Below are 22,410 nucleotides of genomic sequence, written 5' to 3' on the forward strand. Positions count from 1 at the left end.
AGTGTTACGCTACCATGCTGCCCTAAAAAAAAACAAACTGAACATGGACATGACTCCTGAATTCATTATCGCTGCAGTGAAAGTGTTAAAAGTGCAGCCAAGTGAATCTTTGAACAGGGTTTTAACAAAGCCTGTGAGAAGTTGTCTTCAAGTGTCAGCTTGGCTCAGTAATAATGTACTGGCATTGCAGATCCAGTGGTTTTGTGTGTGTCTTAAGTGCACAATCTTTCTGATCTCACATATTCTTTACAAATTAGAATTCCCTGTGTAAGTAGTTAGGACCAGATATATTTTTTTTCATCTCTATAAACTAAAACTAATGATACCACATTTTCCTATCGTATGAATTGTTAGTCATAGCAATGCTGGAAGAGTACTGTACTGTTGGCAGTGCTGTCTCTCCAATGAACAAAAGCCTCGTGACAATTCAGGAAGACATAAAATATCCCTTGAACTCATTCTAAGCAAGGCGGAGGAGTTTTGGCTAACTTTTATTTATGTTTATATCATTTGTTAAATGTGAAACATTTTATAGTATTCTGAGATACGTAATTACAACTTGTTTTCTTGACTTCTACCTCTTTAACTGTTGCTATGCAGAGTTCTGCTATGGAAATGGAGCCAGCCTCATTCTCCTGGAAATATGAAGAAATTAAAGAGATTCATAAGCGCTGGTGGCAGCTGCGTGATAATGCCCTGGAAATATTCCTAACCAATGGCAGAACTCTTCTTCTGGCATTTGACAATACAAAGGTACAGCTGGGATGTATTTTTACTCCCATTTTTTTTGGTTTTGGAAAGAACGTATTCAATGGGAGACAATGGTAGAACGTTCTCATAATTCCACTCCTCCTTGTTTTTCTGAGTGACCCCCAACTCCTTGAATGCTTGTCATTCAATGAGGCAAGGAGCCTCTTGGTATCCCCCTTCATTCAATATTTATGTGTGCCTGTTGAACTGTGATTACTGTAAGCTTCACCTTTAGGTTCTCCTGACAGCAGAACTCCAATGGGGAGCAGGCTGAGAGGGTAATAAATATGCCATGATTGAATGGTGGAGCAGACTGAATGGGCCGAATGGCCAAATTCTGCTCCTATGTGTTATGATATATGGACAGGAGATGCTTAATGGAAATCAGGGATAAAAATCTTGGTTTTACCCTCTCTGATCTAAAGTGCTAAGGCCAATTTACTGTGACAAGACTAATACCAGCTAACTCAGGGATCAAGCCTAGCACCATCTTTACTCTTTTTATAAAAGGTAGAATCAGCTGATCAGAATCAGCCAACTATCCAGAAAAATATTATTCAACTCTTTTACCTCAAGGAAGGATAAATGTTTTCCATATACATTTACATGTTTTTGAAATCTGCTCTGGTGTGTTGGCGTGACATGCAACAAAAAAATCCTCATTCAATAATTAGGAAGATCAAAGACTCTAATCCTATAAAAAATTAAAAGTTAAACTACGGATATGAAATGTGCATAAATGCCTAAATAACTTAAAAGCTATGACACTGGTGTTTCCCTTGCATGACCCTGCTGGTCAGAAGCCTGAATTGTCACCAATTTAGTGGCATTTAAGGAAAATTGATTTTATAGGGTTGCAAGCTCATAAAAAACAAAAATGAAAAAAACAGCTGTGTACCTTTTATTGTCTCCAATCTGGTGAAAGACAGTAAAACACTTCCACTGAAAAGTAATTTCATACCATCATCTTGTGCTGGAAGTGGCTTTCTACCTCATCCATGTGGTTGAGCTCGACAACTAAGGGATTGAAATTCACTTCCATCCTGAGATATTTTGAGTAATTTTAGAACCCTGCATAGATCCTTAACATCATGCTCATCAAAAACTTCAGTTTAAAAATTTCTAGCTAGCTGTCTATATTTTCTCATTGCTGTTCTTCCGGCTTATAACACGGTGGCACCTACTCTCAATATGTGTCATAGAAATTTATAGCGCAGGAGGTGGCCAGCTATTAACAGAACAGTCCCATTAGTTTCCATGCTTTCTCCACAGATCTATATCCACCAGTTTTCATGCAAGGAAGTCAATATTCTTCTCTGCCAAATTTTCAGCTGCAGAATTTTTTGTGAGCTTTATCAAACCTCCTCTTCCAAATGATTGCTGAAAATGTTTGGTGTTCATTTGAATTTTGGAAGGATGTTTATGAACTGGAAGTATTGTATTGTTAATTCACCAGCAAATATCAGTAACTGTCATTGTAAATTGTTATTAAAGACTCAACACCTCAAATTCTCCACTTTTATTATTTTTTAGTTGCACAGTTAAATTGTCAGTCTTTGTGTGTAATTTTCATTAATTCTATTGTATTCCTTCTACTGTGAATGCCTGCAAGAAAATGAATCTTCAGGTAGTATATGGTGACATATGTGCACTTTGATGATAAATTTACTTTGAACTTAAAGGTATCTATGAAGTTAAATCTGCTTATATTTTCCATTTAGGTTCGAGATGATGTTCATCACAATATTCTGTCTTCCAGTCTGCCAAATTTATTAGAATATGGAAATATTACAGCTCTGACTCAGTTATGGTGCTCAGGACAGATAACCAACTTTGAGTATTTGACCCATTTAAACAAGCATGCAGGTCGCTCCTTCAATGATCTCATGCAATATCCTGTCTTTCCCTTTGTGCTGAGTGACTATACCAGTGAAACAGTTGACTTGAATGAACCTTCCATTTACAGGTAAATTTTATATCTAAGTAGTTTGAAAAAAAAGTTGTTTTCCATTTCTTTAATGTGAATATCAGCTGAAATATCTTCCTAGCCAATTGTGGATTTGTCATTAACACACTAATTCTTTGAAACATTATATCCAATTTAAACTTACCTACTATCATGGGATTGAAGAATTTATCAAAATGTAGAGAATTATCTAATGTAATACCTACCTGTTGGAGCTCTATTCTGATGAATGGAATATGTGTAATCATTTTCAGAAACCTCCTGAAACCTATTGCTGTACAGTCCAAAGAGAAAGAAGATCGCTATGTTGACAACTATAAGGTTGGAGAATAATGTAAAATTATATGTGCTCATTTTTGTTAAAATTAATATTTTGGGTATATATATACTGTATATGAATTTGTAGGCTTATCGAAAGGGGCATGATTAGTGCTCAAAAGTGGTTTCCTCATTTAATTTTCAATTTGTACCTGTCGATCAGATGAAGCTGTTAAGACCACAACCCAGTTCCTTTTTCTGGACTGTAGCATGAAAACTGTATCTTTCAACTACAGGATATTTTTCCCCATTTTAAGCTGAGATCACCTTCCATAATTGTCTCTGACACAAGATCTTGGGTTACAGTCAATTGGAACCCAGGCTTATTCCTGAAGATGGGTGATATCTGTGGGAATTATCATGTAGTTCTCTACCCAGGTGTTTCAGTTCAAAGCTTTGCTGGTAGATCAAATAGCTGCGGTAAATTACCCCTGATTTTAGGTTATTGGCAAAAAGAATCATAGGAAGTGGATGGGTCGCGAAGTAGACTGGGAATGGGGCTGAAGGGATTGCTTCATGGAGAACCAGCATGGATCCAGTGGGTGAAATGGTGGTCTCCTGAATTAATGCAAATATGAGACAGTAGGTTGAACGTGAATCAAGACTGTAAGATTGAGAAGTTGCATAATTCACCATAGTTTTCAAGATCTTCTTGATGCCAGATATACTGATGGCTACTGAAATAGAAGGTAATGTGAAATCTTAAATTAATTAAACAGAATGCATAGAGCAGTGCAGCACAGTACAGGCCCTTTGGCCCATGCTATTGTGCTGACTTTTTAACCTATTCTAAAATCAATCTAACCTTTCCCTTCCACATAATCCCCCATTTTGCTTTCATTCGTGAACCTATCTAAGAGTATCTTAATTGTCCCTTATGCATCTCCCTCTCCCACTACCCTTGGCAGCACGTTTCATGTTAAAAAAGAGTTACCTCTGACATTCTCCCTATCCTTTCCTCTAATCACAGTAAAATTATGCCCTCTCATTATAGGCATTTGCTCCCGAAGAAAATGTTTCTGGCTATCCACTTCGTCTATGCCTTTTATCATCTTTTATGTCTCTCAACCTTCTTTGTTTCAAAGAGAAAAGTCCTAGCTCATTCAATCTATCCTCATAAGGCATGTTCCTTAATCCAGGCAGCATCCTGATAAGTCTCCTCTGCATCATCTCTAAAGCTTTCATATCCTTGCTACAATGAAATGACCAGAACTGAACACACTATTCAAAGTGTGGTCTAACTGGAGTTTTATAGAGCTATTACCCCATCTCTTGAAACAGTTCTCCAACTTACGAAAATTAACACACCATATATCTTCTTAACCACCCTGTCAACATTGTAAACCAATTTTACATAAAAGAGTCATGGTGCACTGAATTTTGGTACACTGTGTTATGTTTGTGGTACTGGGAAGCCGGGTGGCCATGAGTAACACACACGAGAGACAGAGAGGTGAGGAACAAATGGGCAGCTGTTTTTTGTGCTTTTAAGTCATCTACCCAGAATGCCTTCTCACATTCTGTTCAGTATGTAACACACAGGGAAGGTTGACAGCAACCCGTGTGGGTCAAAATATACATGAATACATAACATATCCCTCCACCCTTATTTTAAAGGCTTCTCCCCCTTTCTGTATACAGACTAGCTGCTGAGATACTAACATTCAATGGAGTAATCATCAAATTCAATCAGGAACAAAACTGGGGAAAGAGAACAGACTGCTTCTATTCCCAAATGTAACCCTGCTCCATGTGCTAAGGGTTAGCCACTAAACCAGAAATCCCATCTGTCTGGAAGCTGCCTGTTTCTGTGAAGATATTGACAACCTGGGGATGAGGCCAAGCATGTTTTTTCTCTTGCTGGTGTATGTATAGATCTTGGTTTGAGTACTGCATTGTCAGAGGGGGCACCTCAGAAAGCATAGGTGATGGGGGAGCACTAACTGTGTCATTTGACCTAACCACTTCTGGAAGACATGCTGAAAGGTGTCGACCAGAAGCGTCGGCTGCTCTTTTCCGTGGACGCTGCCTGGCCTGCTGAATTCCTCCAGTGTTTTGTGTGTGTTGCTTCACGTAAAGTCTGTTGAAATTGCCGCATATTGGAAGCAAGCTGTCTTCTAAAGAGAGATGGATATGGCCCAGAGCATTCGCAGGCTTGCTCGCCACGGTGTCTGACTAGCAACTGAAAGTCGATTTTGGCAAGCAGTTTAAGTTGCCTGACTTCATCGCAGCATCACCATGGTCATGCTGAGGGAAACCTTGAAACTGGTGGTTAGGGTAGAATTGACAATGCCTTTTGAAGACTGGATTGAGGAGGCGTTTGAGCGTAAGATGGCCTAATACCAGGAGCAGTGCCAGAGACAGGGGTGGAGGGAACGATGTGAGCCTATAGGGGTGGAGTGTAGAGGTTTTGCTGGTTGCTCCCTGTGCAGTACCTATTCTCTCCTTGGCATTATGGGGGCTGCAAAGAAAAGAGCCATTGGGACCATCACAGAGGCTGCTGAGTGAGCCTCCAGATGGCTATGGATCAAGAGGTGTGAGCCGTGGACCAGTGCTGCTGGGACACAAACCAGACACTGATCAACCCTGTCTGGGTCATCTGGGGGAGGATGTCTGATGTCAAAAGACCTGAGACATCTGATGACCCCAGGTTATATCACTGATGGTGTGTCCCTGCGCATCCCGGGATGTATCTCCGCATAGTGCTGGATGATGGGTTTAGTATAAATTGGTTAAAAAAAAAGAAGTCGCCATTCACAGTTTGCCTGGAGAATATGAAATCATATATTTCAGTAACCTGATTACATTCACATGGAATATGGCAGATAATGGCTGCCACAAGAGGGCACGGGTTTAAGGTGCTTGGGAGTAGGTACAGAGGAGATGGGTAAATTTTTTACACAGTGGTGAGTGCATGGAATGGGCTGCCGGCAACGGTGGTGGAGGCAGATACGATAGGGTCTTTTAAGAGACTTTTGGATAGGTACATGAAGTTTAGAAAAATAGAGGGCTATGGATAACAGTAATTTCTAAGGTAGGGACATGTTCGGCACAACTTTGTGGACCGAAGGGCCTGTATTGTGCTGTAGGTTTTCTATGTTTAATGGAGCTTATGTCGTCATTATCACAGAATCCTGTCCCATTTCTACAAGCTGAAGCTGGATCTGGATTGGTAAGCTTGTTTTGGGTTTCATTAGCTTCAGATTGGGCAACAGCTGATCAACGTGCCTTCTCCAGATGTTGTGGTTACTAGTTTCCACTATGTACAACACAGACCCAGTTTGTGCCACTACTGTTGCACTATCCACTTTGTTCCAAAGATGTAGTTCCAGGCAAGTACTCTCTCTCTCTTGCTGTGAAACTTCTGTACTTTGCTTTGGAATATCTCTCCGCTTGGGTTTTCTGTTCACTTGGTACAATCTGTTTTGTGTTTGTGGGTTTAAGCAGGTTAAGCCTGCTGCAAAGCTGTCTTTTCATCAGTGCAGTGGCTGCAACCATTTTGGTGGAGGCGTGAAGTGTGTTGTGGTATATCAGCAAATAAGTGCTAAAACGCTGGTTAAGGGATCCACTTCCCACCAAGAGCTTGTTTCATGGTTTGCCTGAATTGTTCAGCAAAGCCATCAGTGGCTGGTTGATATGGTGCTGACTTGATGTGCTCAATACTGTTTGCTTCCATAAATGTCTTGAACTCTTTGGACAGGAGTTGTGGGCAATTGTCACTTAGAAGCTGTTGAGGAAGCCCAAAATGCCTAAAGCTGGAAATAGTTCCACAGTGCATTTTTCATATGTAGTGCTTTTCATGATGACAATTGCAGACCATTTGCTGTGTGCTACGACCAAGAACACATGGCCTTCTACAAGTTCTGCAAAATCTGTGTGAATCTTCTGCCATGGTTCTTCAGGCCATTCTCTTGGATGCAAAGGAGCAAGTTGAGAAACATTTCTCACATACTGACAATATGGGCATGCTTTGGGCTTCTCCTCATTGGTTGCATCCAGTCCTAGCTACCTGAAGTGGCTGCATGTAATTTCTTTCATGTGCACTATGCCAGTGTCCTGCATTTAGCTCAACAAGCACTTGCTTTCGTAATGCTGGAGAAATGACAACATGGTAGCCCCATAGTAAACATCCTGCTTGGATTGTGAGCTCCTTCCATCAAGCCTTTCCCTTGTTTGGCTCTCCTTTCCATTCGTGAGTTACCATGTCTACCACTTTAGATAGAATAGGTGTGTGCTTACGGACTTGTGCCGCAGTTATCAGAGCAGTATATACTTCCTTGAAGTTAAAGCTATATTTCGGCAATGGCTCTGGAGCTGTATCAGCTAAGGGAAGCCTGGATAGTCCATCAGTATTCAAATAGGTGTGCAACGTTGCATTTGACTAGCAGCCAGGGAAGGAATGCCTGCATGTGGACCAAAAGTTGACTTCAATGCCGATGATCTAGCAGTAGCGTAAATCATTGACCAAAGAAGAATTGATGGGATTTCTTAACTCCAAAGGCAATTGTAAGTGCTTCCCACTCAATCTGGGCATAGTGGCTTTCTGCTTCAATGTCCTTGTTGTGACGGTGATTGGATGCTCTTCATCTGACTGCATGATGTGTCAGATAACTGTCTTCACACCATAGGGTTATCTGTCACAGGCCAACTTCATGTGCAATGATGGGTTGAAATTTGTGAGTGCTTCAGATTGTGACAAAGCTGTTTTGGCCATTTTAAAAGCCTTTTCATAGCCAATGCGCCATCCACTGCCAGTGTTAATTTATTTAAAAGCTCATGAAGTGGTTTCAGCATGCTAGCTAGGTTAGAAACAAACTGTGTGTAGTATGTTAGTAGTCCTAAGAAAGACCTTAAGTGACTTGCGTTCTGTGGTGATGGAGCCTGCACAATTACCTTCACCTTTGGTGCCTTGTGAAGCCATGAGTTATCGATCACATGGCCCAAATATTCAGTGGAAAGTTGAAAGAATGCACACTTATCCTTCTGGACCCTTTGCCCATACTTCTTGAGTCTTTGTAGTGTAACATCCAAGTTTGGTAGGTGCTCACACTCATTTTTCCCAGTAATGAGTAAGTCAACCAAATAACTTTGCACCCTTGTCAACTTGCTCGGATCTGGTTCGTTGATTGCTGAAAAAGTGTGGGAGCCAAGGTAATGTCAACTGGAAGCTTTTGGTACCTGAACATTCCTTTCTGAGTCACTATGGTCAACAGTTCCTGTGACTCAGGCCCCACATGCATCAAATGTACCTGCAGATTCAAGTCAATCTTGCTAAATGTCTGTATTCTGGCCAATCCTTCCAAAAAGTTATCAATGAGAGGAAGAGAGCATTGTTGGGTTAATGATTACCTTGAAATCTCCACAAAGCTTAAAGACCCATCCTTTTTAGGATAGGAACCACAGGAATTGCCCATTTACTTACACACTGATGTGAATATCTTACTCTGGATCAGTCTTTCCAATTCAGCCTCTACCTTTGGTTTGAAGGCGTATGGAACAGGTCTTCCCTTCAGGCATTTAGGTGTTGTGTCAGACTTAACAGCCAGTTTAACAGTAATATCTTTCATACTGCCCAGTTCTCCATTGAATACTTCTGCGTGTTTTTTCAATGCCTCTTGTAGACCAGTGCTTCCACCAATTAAGTGCACTTCATGCCAATTGAGTTTGAGCTGTTCCAACCACAAGTGGTCCAGAAATGTTGGATAATTACCTTTAGCAATGTATAGTCGAAGTTCTTTTCGCTGTTAATCCTTCAGGAGGGTGAACCTATGAAAAAGCATGATGGGGTACCTGGTTAAGTATTGACTGGCTGGAGTGTTCACTGAGATCTTTAATCTTTCGCTTTACCAGTCTGAGGTACCCACCTCAAGCAAGTCAAGCAGGCTTCACACACCGATGCCTGAGAAGAACTGGTAACCTGCCTCAATGTCTGTCATCCAGTAGCACTTACATCCACTGTGATGAAGTCTTTTGAAAAGTTGGTGATGAAGCATATCTGAGAGGTGACTTAAATCCACTCCAAATTGCCTACCGGCGCAACAGATCCACAGCATATGCCATTTCATTGGCACTTCACTCAGCCTTAAACATCTGGACAGCAAAGGTGCATACATCAGGATGCTCTTTATTGACTACAGCTGGATATTCAGTACTATCATCCCTTAAAAGTAATCAATATGCTTCAAGACCTTGGCCTCAATACCTCCTTATGCAATTGGATCACTTGCTGACCACAGTCATTTTGGATTGGCAGCACCATCTCCTTCACAATCTCTATCAGCACCCGTGCACCACAAGGCTGTGTGCTTAGCCCCCCACCCCCCACCCCGCTCTACTTGCTTTATACTTGACTGTGTGGTTAAGCACAGCTGCAATGCCATTTTCAAGTTGCTGATGACACCACTGTCATAGTCCAAATCAAAAGTGACGAATCCGCACAAAGGGGGGAATTGAAAGTCTAGCTGATCGGTGCCATAGCAACAACCTCTTACTCAATGTCAGCAAGACCAAGGATCCAATGATTGACTTCAGGAGGAGGTTCATGAGCTGGTCCTCGTCAGAGAATCAGAGGTGGGGTGGGTCAGTTTAATCATTTCAGATGACCTGTCCTGGGGTCAGAGTCACCACATAAGTGCAATTACAAAGAAATCACGGCAGTGTCTCTGCTTCCTTGGGAGTCGGTGAGATTCAGTAATACATCCAAGTCTTTGACAAACTTATATGGAGGTATGGTGGAGAGTACATTGACTGGCTGCATCACATCTGGTAAGGAAACACTAATGCCCTTGAATGGTAAATCCTACAAAAGTGAGTGGGCACTGCCCAATCCATTGTGAGTAAAGCCTTCCCCAGCATTGATCACATCATTTCAGAATGTTATCACAGGAACACAGCAACCATTATCAGAGACCCCACCACCCAGATTCTGCTCCCTTCTCAGATCTGCTATCAGGAAGAAGGTACAGGAGCCTCAGGACTCACACCACCAAGTTCAGGAACAGTTATTACTCCTCAACCATCAAGCTCTTGAACCAAAGGGGATAACTTCACTTGCCCCATCATTGAAATGTTTCCACAACCTATGTACTCACTTTGAACGACCCTCCATCTCGTGTTTTCGATATTTCTTTCATTTTTTAAAATGATTATTTCTTTTGTTCCTTTTGTATTTGAACAGTTTATTGGCTTTTGCAGACTGGTTGAATGCCTAGTTGGTGCAGTCTTTCATTTCTATTATGAATATTATTGTTATGCATTTATTGAGTATGCTTACATGAAAAGGAATATTAGGGTTGTATATGGTGATGTATAAGTACTTTGATAATAAATTTACTTAGAACTTTGAACTGGAACAACCTCGCCTGTGTAAGTCTTTAAAGTCAACCTTGCCCTTTCTGGGGTGAGATGCTGCAATTTCTTCTTGTAAACTGTCTCTGACACCAGTGATACTGTAGCACCCATGTCCACCTGCATCCTCACTGTGGCCCCATCCAACCGCAGGTTCACCCAGTAGACATCTTTGTGTCCTGAAACTGATAAAACACACAAAGCTTCTTCAACCACAAAGTGAGAGTCACTCAGTCTGTCCTCAGTATGCTTCATACATGTTTCTTTTTGTTTTTCAAAAAGTCATTTTTCTTTATTATAGTGTTTTTGGTTGAGTGTCTTTTTACTTTACAGGCATGTTCAAGATGTCCCTTTTTGCCACAACTTTGGCATTCTAAATCCTTAGGGCACCACAGTAGCATAGCAGTTAGCGCGATGGTATTACAGCTTAGGGGCATTCCAGAGTTCGGAATTCAATTCCGCCGCTGTCTGTAAGGAGTCTGTATATCCTCTCCTGAGTAAGCCCTCTAGATGCGTGGGTTTTCCCCGGGTGCTCTGGTTTCCTCCCACAGTCTAAAGACTTTTACCGGGTAGGTTAATTGGTCATTGCAGATTTTCCCAAGATTAAGTTAGGGTTAATCAGGTTTGTTGGGGGTTGCTGAGATGTTGTGGCTGTAAGGGCCAGAAGGGCTTACTCCAGCAGTATCACTAAATAAATAAATTATTCCAGCATTAACTGAATGCCCAGTTTTCCCACAGTGGTTGATTGCCAATAGGTGCCTTATTCTTAGAGTCAGTGAACTGGTCACTTCGTCGCCAGTTATGTTATGTTTGTGGTATAGGGAAGCTGAGTGACCCTGAATAACACACACGAGAGACAGAGAGGTGAGGAACAACTGTGCAACTGTTTATTTTGCTTGTAAGTCATCTACCCAGAATGCATTCTCACATTACATTCAATATGTAACACAAAGATGCACTTAATAGCTGTACTACTTTAGCTGCCATATCTATCAGTGTACTAATCTCAGTTGCTTTCTGTAATATTAGTCTGTCTTCTATAAGCAAACATTTCTGAATTGCCTCACTAAGCAGACTACATATGAGTATCACGTAATGTGACATTCAGTGACTGCCCGAAATCAGTGTTCAGACAGTTGCTTTAGCACAGACATAAATTGTGAAATAGACTCCCCTTTCTCTTGATTCTGCTTATGAAATCTAAGCCTCTAAGCAATAATCAAAGGTTTAGGTGAATAGTGGTCTTTTAAGACTTTAACTATGTCCTTATAGGGCTTATCACCAGGTTTGGCAGGCTGCACTGTACCATGTAATAAACTAAATGTTTTTGCACCCATCAAAGTCAGAAAAGTTGGAACACAAATATCTGAAATTTGATTTGCCTGTGCAAAATATTCAAATCTTTGAGCATATGAACTGCATTGCTCTGATTGCTCTGATGTTTCGTCATGTCAGAATCCAAATATTGTCACCATTTTCAAACAGTCACATTCCAGAAAAGTTAACTAGTTTCATCCATGTCTCTCTCTCCCTTTCTTATTCTTTTATTCAACCATCCCATTTTTGTTCTCTCTCCTTGGATTCTTCACTCACCACACTTCCTGCGGCCGTTTCCTCATGGCATCTTCTTTTTGCTCATGCATATTACACAGTATAACTCTGCCAGCATTGCACATGGATTTTTTTTGCCAAAGCGAGCAAAGCAATAAATATTGCATGAGGACTTGTCACTTTGTCGCCAGTTGTTATGATTGTGGTATAGGGAAGCTGGGTGACCCTGAATAACATACACGAGAGACAGAAAGGCAAGGAACAAATGTGCAGCTGTTTATTTTGCTTGTAAGTCATCTGCCCAGAATGCATTCTCACATTACATTCAATATGTAAGTTACTGATCTGGGACTAGAAGTTAAGCACCTCCAAATGGGGGGGATACCTGCTGAATCTTGCATTATCAAAGAAAGCTGGCAAAGGACTACAACAAAGGAATTTTTTTTCATTTTCAAAACTTTTTATTATCAATCCAAAATTAACAAGAGTACATCGAAGTAAACATCACTTACAATGCCTCAAAGAGAAGAGGGAAAAAAAGACATTCATATTAAAAAATTGAAACTTTTTTGTGACAAAAAGAAAAAACAAAGAAAAAAAAACCCTAATAAAGGAAAAAAAGTGAGGGAAAAAACCCCATTGGGTGTTCAACCCTGGAGCCATGCCTTACACAAAAAGCTTCTTTCAAAAAAAGATAAAACATCAAACTGCCAGCAAAAAAAAATACAAAAATTTACCATTAGATCGTGAAGGAAATCTATCAAATAACTCAAATGATAATAGCAAGCAAATGAACCCCATCTTTTCTTGAAATCAAACATAGGTTCAAAGTTTCGACTTCTAATTTCCTCCAAACTAAGACAGAGCATCACTTGAGAGAACCACTGAGACAAAGTGGGAGCCGATGCATCAACAGAATGGTCCTCCTAGCAATTAATGTAACTAATGCAATAACATGTTGGTCAGACAAAGAGATACCGCACATATTTTGAGGAATTATTCCAAAAAGTACAGTTAATTTGTTAGGTTGTAAATTAATTTTTAGTGCTTTAGAAATTATAGAAACAACTGACTTCCGGAACTGTTCCAATATAGAACAAGACCAAAACATATGTGTCAATGTAGCTGTCTCATTTTTACATCTATCGCAATAACTATCAACATTAGGAAATATTTTAGACAATCTCTCCTTCGTCAAATAGTAACGATGTACAATCTTAAATTGAATCAGTGAATGACTCTGAAAAGGTGAGGCTCTGAAAACTTGTGCCAACCAACTGGCGGGTGTATTCCAGGACATTTTCAACCTCTCACTGCTTCAAAAAGGCAACAATTATAACCAGTGCCTGAGAAGAATAATGTGAGCTGCCTTAATGACTGTCACCCAGTAGCACTCACATCTACAGTGATGAAATGCTTTGAGAGGTTGGTCATGACTAGACTGAATTCCTGCCTCAGCAAGGACCTGGATCCCCCCTTTGCAATTTGCTTATTGCCACTAGGTCAATGGCTCTTCACACTGCCTTGGACCACCTGGACAATACAAGCACCTCTGTCAGAATGCTGTTCATAGACTATAGCTCAGCATTTAACACCATCATTCCCACAATCCTGATTAATAAATTACAGAACCTGGGCCTCTGTACCTCCCTCTGTAATTAGATCCTAGACTTCCTAACCAGAAGATCGCAATCTCTGCGGATTGGTGATAACATATCCTCCTCACTGAAGCTCAACACTGGTGTACTTCAGGGGTGTGTGCTTAGCCCACTGCTCTACTCTCCATACACACATGACTCTGTGGCTAGGCATAGCTCAAATACCATCTATAAATTTGCTGATGATACAACCATTGCTGGTAGAATCTCAGATGGAGACGAGCGGGTGTAAAAGATTGAGATATACCAACTAGTGGAGTGGTGTCGTAGCAACAACCTTGCACTCAATGTCAGTAAGGCGAAAGAGCTGATTGTGGACTTCAGGAAGAGTAAGACAAAAGAACAGGTACCAATCCTCATAGAGGGATCAGAAGTGGAGAGAGTGAGCAGTTTCAAGTTCCTGGATGTCAAGATCTCTGAGGATCTAACCTGGTCCCAACATATTGATGTAGCTATAAAGAAGGCAAGACAGCGATTACAGCGACTATACTTCATTCGGAGTTTGAAGAGATTTGGTATGTCAACAAAAATCTCAAAAACTTCTGTAGATGTACCGTGGAGAGCATTCTGACAGGTATTTGGGAGTGGGGGGGGGGTGGCTACTGCATAGGACTGAAAGAAGCTCCAGAGAGTCAGAAATTTAGTCAACTCCATCTTGAATATTAGCCTACAAAGTACCCAGGACATCTTCAAGAAGTGTTCTCTCAGAAAGGCTGCGTCCATTATTAAGGACCCTCAGCAACCAGGGCATGTCCTTTTCTCACTGTTACCATCAGGTAGAAGGTACAGAAGCCTGAAGGCACACATTCAGTGAATTAAGAACAACTTCTTCTGCCCTTCTGCCATCTGATTCCTAAATGGACATTGAACCCGTGAACACTACCTCACTCTTTTAATATATATTATTTCTGTTTTTGCACATTTTAAAATTTATTCCATATACATATACTGTAATTTATTTTTTTTCTCTTCTATATAATGTATTGCATTGAACTGCTGCTGCTAAGTTAACAAATTTCACATATTCTGATTCTGACATTTGATAAGAGTAATACAAAATTATGAGGGGTGTACATTGGCTAAATATAAGCAGGCTTTTTCCACTAAGGTTGGTGTGACTAGAACTAGAGGTCACAGATTAAGGTTGAAAGGTGAAACATTTAAGAGGAACCTGAGAGGAAATTTCTTCTAAGAGGGTAGTGCAAGTGTGGTCCAGGAACCCATGAACACTGTCTCACTATTCCTCTTTTGCACTATTTATGTATTTACATAAGTGGGAATTTCGTCACTCAGAGAGAGGTGTGAGGCTGGAATGAACTTGTGGATACAGATGAGATTGCAACATTTAAAAGCAGTTTGGATAAGTACATGAATGAGAAGGGTATAGAGGGTTATGTTCCAGGAGCAGGCAGAATAACATTTCGAAATGGGCTAGATGGGCCAAAGGGCCTGTTTTGTGCTGCAGTGCTTTATAACTCTTTAGTTTCTGGGTTTCTGTACTAGGTTTGTCATTGTATATTTGCCATTTGTCTTAGTCTTGATATATTAAGATGTAGCAGTTAAGCAAATGTGATTGTTATTTCTTGTTAGTACCTGGAGGAGGAATATTGCAAAGGGGCTCAAGAAGATGATCCAATGCCACCTGTCCAGCCGTATCACTATGGGTCTCATTATTCAAACAGTGGAACAGTCCTGCACTTCTTAGTCAGGATGCCACCATTCACCAAGATGTTTCTGGCTTACCAGGGTAAGATCTGTTGAATTAATCTTTTGTGCCAACATACAAAATTAATCTGTGACATCAAGCTCCTGAATCAGCATTGATAACCTCACTCATCACAACTCTGAACTGATTCTACTACCTATTTTCTAGGACTCTACAATTCATGTTTTCTGTTTTTATTTGCACAATTTGTCTTTTGCATATTGATTGTTAGTCTTTGCATCTGTATAGTTTTTCATAAATTATTATTGTATATCTCTACTTTTCTATGAATGCTTGCAAGAAAATGAATTTCAACGTAGTATATGGTAACATATAATTACTCTGATAAATTTACTTTGACTTTAGAAAGAAATTCAGGCAAAGTATTTTGTAGGATATTATCAATAGGTTTCATCAGAATATGTCTGCAGAATCATTGAGTCTATTACCACAGGTCCTTATCAACCCCTCCCCCTGCCAACCACTGCGTTTGCCGGGTTTATCAAAACCACGTAAGTTTGGAAACATTATGTGAAAATTCTTATAAAAGTCAAAGTAAATTGTAAATTTGTTATCAAAGTGCATATATGTCACTATATACTAACCTGAGATTCATTTTCTTTTCAAATCTTTTTATTATTATCATCCAAAATTAACAAGAGTGCATCGAAGTAGGCAACACTTACAATGTCTCAAGAAAAAGAAAACATTGTTTCACAGATTGAAAAAATTTTGGTGACCAAAAAAAAGGGAAAAAAACCCTACAAAGCAAGGAAAAGTGAGAGGAAAAAAACCCCATTAGGTGTTCAACCCCGGAGCCATGCATCATACAAAAAGCTTCTAAAGATAAACATCAAACCGCCAGCAAACAAACCCAAAAATTTACAATTAGATTGTGGAGGAAATCTGTCAATTAACTCAAATGATAGTAACGAGCAAATGAACCCCATCTTTTCTCAAAATCAAACATAGGTTCAAAAGTTCAACTTCTAATTTTCTCCAAGCTAACACATAGCATCACTTGAGAGAGCCATTGTGACAAAATGGGAGCTGATGTATCCTTCCACTTCAACAAAATGGCCCTCCTAGCGATCAATGTAACAAATGCAATAACATGTTGGTCAGACAAAGAGATACTGCGGATACTTTGAGGAGTTATTCCAAAAAGCACAGTTAATTTGTTAGGTTGTAAATTAATTTTAAGTGCTTTAGAAATTATAGAAAAAAACTGGCTTCCAGAATTGTTCCGGTATAGAACAGGACGAAAACATGTGTGTCAGTGTAGCTGTCTCAGTTTTACATCTATCACAATAACTATCAACATCAGGAAACATTTTAGACGATCTCTCCTTCATCAAATAGTAACTATGTACAATTATAAATGTATCAGTGAATGACTAGCACAGATCGAAGAAGAATTAACCAACTTCAGAATCCGCGTCCAGTCCTCCATCATAAAAGTCAAATTAAGTTCCTTTTCTTAATCTTGTGTAATCTTAAATAAAGGATGCTTATCCCATTGTAATAGTAAATTATAAATTCTTCCAATGGAACCCTTCATCAAAGGGTTCATACTTGTAATAGTATCTAATAGGTCGGCATCCGATATGTAAGGAAAATCACAAATATTTTTGTAAGAAATGTCTAACTTGAAGGTATTGTAAAAAGTGTGAGTATGAAAGAGAATATTTATCAACTAATTGTTTGAAAGACATCAATCTATCTTCTTTAAATAAATCCAGAAAATAATTAATACCCTTATTTTTCCAAAGTAAAAAAATTGGATTACTCAAGGCTTAAAAAAGTAATTTCGATAGATTAAACTACAAAGTTTAAATTTTTTAAGATTAAAATAATTGTGGAACTGGAGCCAAGTTTGTAGAGAATGCTTAATCACAGGGTATAAATTTAAATTAGCAACTTCAGCTAATTGTATAGGTAAAGCAGCTCCCAATAACGAGGTTAAATAAAACTGTTCCACAGCTTGCAATTCCAAATCTACCCAAATTGGCTGATCGTTCTTATCAACCCAGTGTAACCAAAAGGACATATATTGCACATTAACGGCCCAGTAATACATTCTTAAATTAGGCCAAGCGAGACCGCCATCCTTTTTCAACTTTTGTAAGTGTCATTTACTAATTCTTGGTCTTTTATTATTCCAAATAAAAGATAAAATAATAGAATCAAGCCGATCGAAAAAACTTCTTAGTCAGAAAAATAGGGATATTCTGAAATAAATATAAAAATTTTGGTAAAATCATCATTTTGACTATATGGATGCGACCAACAAGTGAAAATGTAAATGGGTTCCATCTACTGAATAAATACTTCATAGAATCTACCAAGGGAACAAAATTAGCTTTATAAAGATCCTTATATGTGTAACGCTCAGCTATATTGGCTCCTATTTATCTTGGGAAACCCCATCCACCATCCACCTTGTCTCCGGTTATGTCAGTGGTGTACAAATGCCACCTGATTCAGCTTCAAACATTAATCATCAGCCAGCACACAATGTACGTTTTACCAATTACACTTTATAGATATTACTAAGTCTATGAGATTACTAGAAGTTCAATACCAAATAGGAATGGAAAAGGCGCCAGACTTACCAAAGTTCAATTTCTTCGTGCACACGTTGGAGCTCAGGGACCTCTTCGGGACCACTCAGACCCCTTCAACTCGCAGCTCAACACCACCCAAAGTGATCAACCTGAGCTTTCCCCACACATCCATCGTCCTCACGGTCTCTCCTCTGACTCCCCACCAAAACCCCCTGGTTCCCAGCCATATGAGACAGCATATCATCCCAAGAAAGAACAACATGGACACCCATTGGTTCATTTATTCTGTTATCTATATTATAACCCATGCAAAGTGCTAGCTAGAGACTTTATCAGCATTTAACATAACAAAGAAGCCATTTTAATTAACATATGCAGTAACATAAAAGAAGAAACCCCTTACATATTTTTAGTGATTATAACACCTAAATATTTAAAAGAATCCGTGACTTTGAAAGGAGTATTATATATACAGAAATAGATTCATTTAAAGGAAACAGTTCACTTTTACTAAAATTTATTTTATATCCTGAAAAATCTCCAAATTCTTTAAATAATTTTAGCAGGGCAGGAATAGATTCCTCAGGATTGGATATATAAACCAGTAAATCATCAGCGTAAAGAGAAATCTTATGAATGGTCTCATTCACAAAAACCCCATAAATATCTTTAGCTTCACGAAGAGCAATAGCAAAGGGTTCTAGTATTAAATTAAATTACAAAGGACTTAATGGACAACCTTGTCTTGTCCCCCGTGAAAGCTGTAAAAAAGGGGATCTACAGTTATTAGTAATAATTGTAGCAAAAGGGGTTTTATATATCATTCTAATCCAATTATTAAAATTAACACCAAAGCCAAATTTCTCTAAAACATTGGATCGAACACTTTTTCAGCATCCAAAGAGATGACGCATTGTGGAGTTTTAAAAGAGGACGAATATATAATGTTAAATAATCTCCGAACATTTGAAAAAGAATAACGACCCTTTATAAACCATAGAACAATATAACCATATAACAATTACAGCACGGAAACAGGCCATCTCGGCCCTTCCAGTCCGTGCCGAACTCTTACTCTCACCTAGTCCCACCAACCTGCACTCAGCCCATAACCTTCCATTCCCTTCCTGTCCATATAGCTGTCCAATTTAACTTTAAATGACAACATCGAACCTGCCTCAACCACTTCTGCTGGAAGCTCATTCCACACAGCTACCACTCTCTGAGTAAAGAAGTTCCCCCTCATGTTACCCCTAAACTTTTGCCCTTTAACTCTCAATTTATGTCCTCTTGTTTGAATCTCCCCCACTCTCAATGTAAAAAGCCTATCCATGTCAACTCTATCTATCCCCCTCATAATTTTAAATACTTCTGTCGACCCCCCTCAACCTTCTACGCTCCAAAGAATAAAGACCCAACTTGTTCAACCTTTCTCTGTAACTTAGGAGATGAAACCCAGGTAACATTCTGGCAAATCTTCTCTGTAAAAGCCTGTTTGATCTTTAAAAATAATTTTACCCAAAATGTTCTCCAACCGATTGGCCATTATCTTTGACAGAATCTTAGCATCGACATTCAATAATGAAGTAGGTCTATATGAGGCACAATCAGTAGGATCTTTATCCTTTTTAAGAATTAAAGAAATAGAAGCCTCATAAAAAGTCGAGGGTAACCTGAAATTCATTTTATTGCAGATATTCACAGTAAAAAAAAAAGAAATGCAATAGAATTTTTGAAAAACTAAATAAACGCAGACTGACAAACAACTATTGTGCAAAAGAAGACAAAATGTGCAAATAAAAAATAAATAATACTGAGAACATGAGTTGTAAAGTCATTGAAAGTGAGTTTGTTGGTTGAGGTATCAATTCAGAGTTGTGGTGAGTGAAATTATCCACGTGGTTCAGTGTGGGAGGATTAGACTTTTAATTTTTATGGGGGATAGCAGTTACCATGGTAATTTCAGAAGTTAGTCAGACTCCTAGTAAATCTACAAAGCAAACTGTTCTGACAAGCTGAAGTACAGAAAGAAAGAACTTGTAAATCATTCATCCAGTGATGTTGTTGCCAGATTGCCATATGGAGGATCACAGGTGTGTTTGTTTATTCCCATTTTAAATAGCTTGTGTATATTACAGACATTAACACCAATCAAAAAGAGTGTTAAATGCTATTGGTTTTCACTGACCTATGTGTGAAAGCTGGTCTCCAAATATGTCCCATTCTGTCCATTTATTTAAAAAAAATCAATTTTGATAAAGCCCTTCATTGTACAAGGTTAATATTGGCTCTCCAAAGGATACCTTTGCTAGAATTTGTTAATTTATATTTGGAAAACAACAAGAAGAGGTGACACTAACTAAATGGTGTAACTTTAACAGGATATGTGCATGTACAAAATGCTGGAGGAACTTAGTAGGTCAGGTAGCATCTATGCAAGGGAAAAAACAGTCAACCAAGTCTGATGAAAGATCTCTTCCCAAAACATTGACTGTTTTTTCTCCTCCATAGATGCTGCCTGACCTGCTGAGTTCTTCCAGCATTTTGTGTATGTTGTGTATTTCTAGATTTCCAGCATCTGCAGAATCTCTTAAGTTCAAGATATTTGCACATTACTTTGACTGTAACTGGTTGACATTAAGCCTGTGGTATGAAGCAGCAAATTGTTACCGGTATGGAGTATACTGATTCTAAACAATGATGGAAGCAAGTTTAATACTAACTTGCAGAAAGTGAAGCATTTACACTAATTAGTAAAAACATGGGACTAATTAATAAAAACTAATTAGTTTTTTTTTTAGAGATACCATGGACAAGTTGGGCAGTATTGTCTCCAGTGTTGTGTGGGCCCCCAGGAAACAGATTTTTAATGATACATTGATAGAATATGTCTCTGTTGTGAATTTAACTTGGAATTCTATTCCCTATGCCTAGATCAAAGTTTCGATATCCCAGATCGAACATTTCACTCTATGAATACTACCTGGCGCTTATCCTCTTATGAATCAATGACTGATGTGAAGGAGCTCATTCCAGAATTCTTTTATCTTCCAGAATTTTTGGTCAATAGAGAAGGTGGGCACTATAAATAAATATTTCAGTCTGTTTACTGTTTATGAATATTTTGTTTACTTTTTATCCATGCTTAGTTAACAATTAACAGTAGTTACTATTAACCACCATGGATAATAAAGGTCATACAGTGGAATGCATTATTTGCATCAATGACCAGCACAGTTCAAGAATGTGCTGGGACAGCCCACAAGTGTCTTGTAGCAACACAGCATGTCTACAACTTACCCATAAGCCTTTGGAATGTGGAAGGGGACTGGAGCACCCGGAGCAAACCTACGCGGTGAAGGGGAGAATGTACAAATTCTGTACAGACACTGGCGGGAATTGAACCCTGATCGTTGATTGCTGGCGCTGTAAACATTTTACGCTAACTGCTACACTACTGTGCTGATCACAATTATTGCCTACTAGCTATTGTTAGCAAGTGTAAGGTCAATCCATGTACTTTAGCAGTATTTAACAAAATGAGATGATAGTAATTTTACCCACTCCTATCGTAGGTGAAGCCTGATGCCTCATTTCCTCATTTATCAACTCCCATCAGACTGTGCCTTCTCCTTTGTATTCACACTGGCATGACTCCTAATTTTGATTTTATAAATGAAAATTTGAACTTGGCTTGTGTTTTAAATCCAAACTACAAGGAAGTTTATGTACTGTTTCCCGAGAGAGGGGTAGGGGGAGGGGGGGGACAGAGAGAGAGAGATAGCACTACAGTACTGAAACAAGCCCTTCAGCCCATTTAGTTCATGCCAAACTTATCTTCCATCCAGTTCCACTGGTCTGTACACAGACCGTAGCCCTCCGTACCCCTCCCATCCATGTACTCACCCAAATTTCTCTAATGTTGAAATCGAACCTGCATCCTCCACCTCCACTGGAGGCTCATTCCACATGCTCACTCCCCTCTGAGTGAAGGAGGTTCCTCCCAGTTTTAGCAATGTGTCCACATTACTTTTGGCCATCCTGCTCTGGTCTTTCTGTTTAACTATTGCTCACCTTCCACAGTATACTGCTAATTTCTGTGATTTCCTTCGCATTTCTTGTTCAAGAATGATAATCCCATCAGATATGGTAGGCTGACTTATGAACATCGGGAAGAGGGCATTTACTCACTACGTGCCATATTTTCACACTGGGAACCCCTGCTTGCGTGATCTGTGATCTGCTACACCGCCAGTACCTTGGAAGTGGCATCGGAGGCGAGGATGAAGGGCCAGCTTCCTGTTGAGGTTGAGATGGCATGCTAATCGGCGGCCACTCCCTAGCATACGCTTGGCTAATGTTCAGTCCCTAGACAACAAGCTGTGTGAACTGAGAATGGGAAACAAAGGAATATAATTTTTTGTGCTTCATGGAGGAGATACAGGATCATGGCATTGAGCCCTCTGGGTTCTCCCTGTTCTGGGCGGACAGGTCAAAGGAGGTGGGGTATACTTCATGGTCAGTAATGCTTGGTGTGACCCCTGGATT

General features: G+C 39.5%; 1 protein-coding gene across 2 annotated transcripts in view; it reads left to right on the top strand.

The window, feature by feature from the left end:
• The window catches only part of lyst (lysosomal trafficking regulator), a 297,915-nt gene that overhangs the window by 246,865 nt on the left and 28,640 nt on the right, over nucleotides 1-22,410 (top strand). For both annotated transcript variants that reach the window (XM_063039530.1, XM_063039526.1), the window contains 5 exons: nucleotides 601-753; nucleotides 2,472-2,716; nucleotides 2,971-3,037; nucleotides 15,181-15,337; nucleotides 20,797-20,937. In XM_063039530.1, the coding sequence (XP_062895600.1) occupies nucleotides 601-753; nucleotides 2,472-2,716; nucleotides 2,971-3,037; nucleotides 15,181-15,337; nucleotides 20,797-20,937 (763 nt within the window). The remainder of the gene's footprint in view (nucleotides 1-600; nucleotides 754-2,471; nucleotides 2,717-2,970; nucleotides 3,038-15,180; nucleotides 15,338-20,796; nucleotides 20,938-22,410) is intronic.

This window comes from Mobula hypostoma, chromosome 2 (assembly GCF_963921235.1).
Source record: "Mobula hypostoma chromosome 2, sMobHyp1.1, whole genome shotgun sequence".
Classification (NCBI taxonomy): domain Eukaryota; kingdom Metazoa; phylum Chordata; class Chondrichthyes; order Myliobatiformes; family Myliobatidae; genus Mobula; species Mobula hypostoma.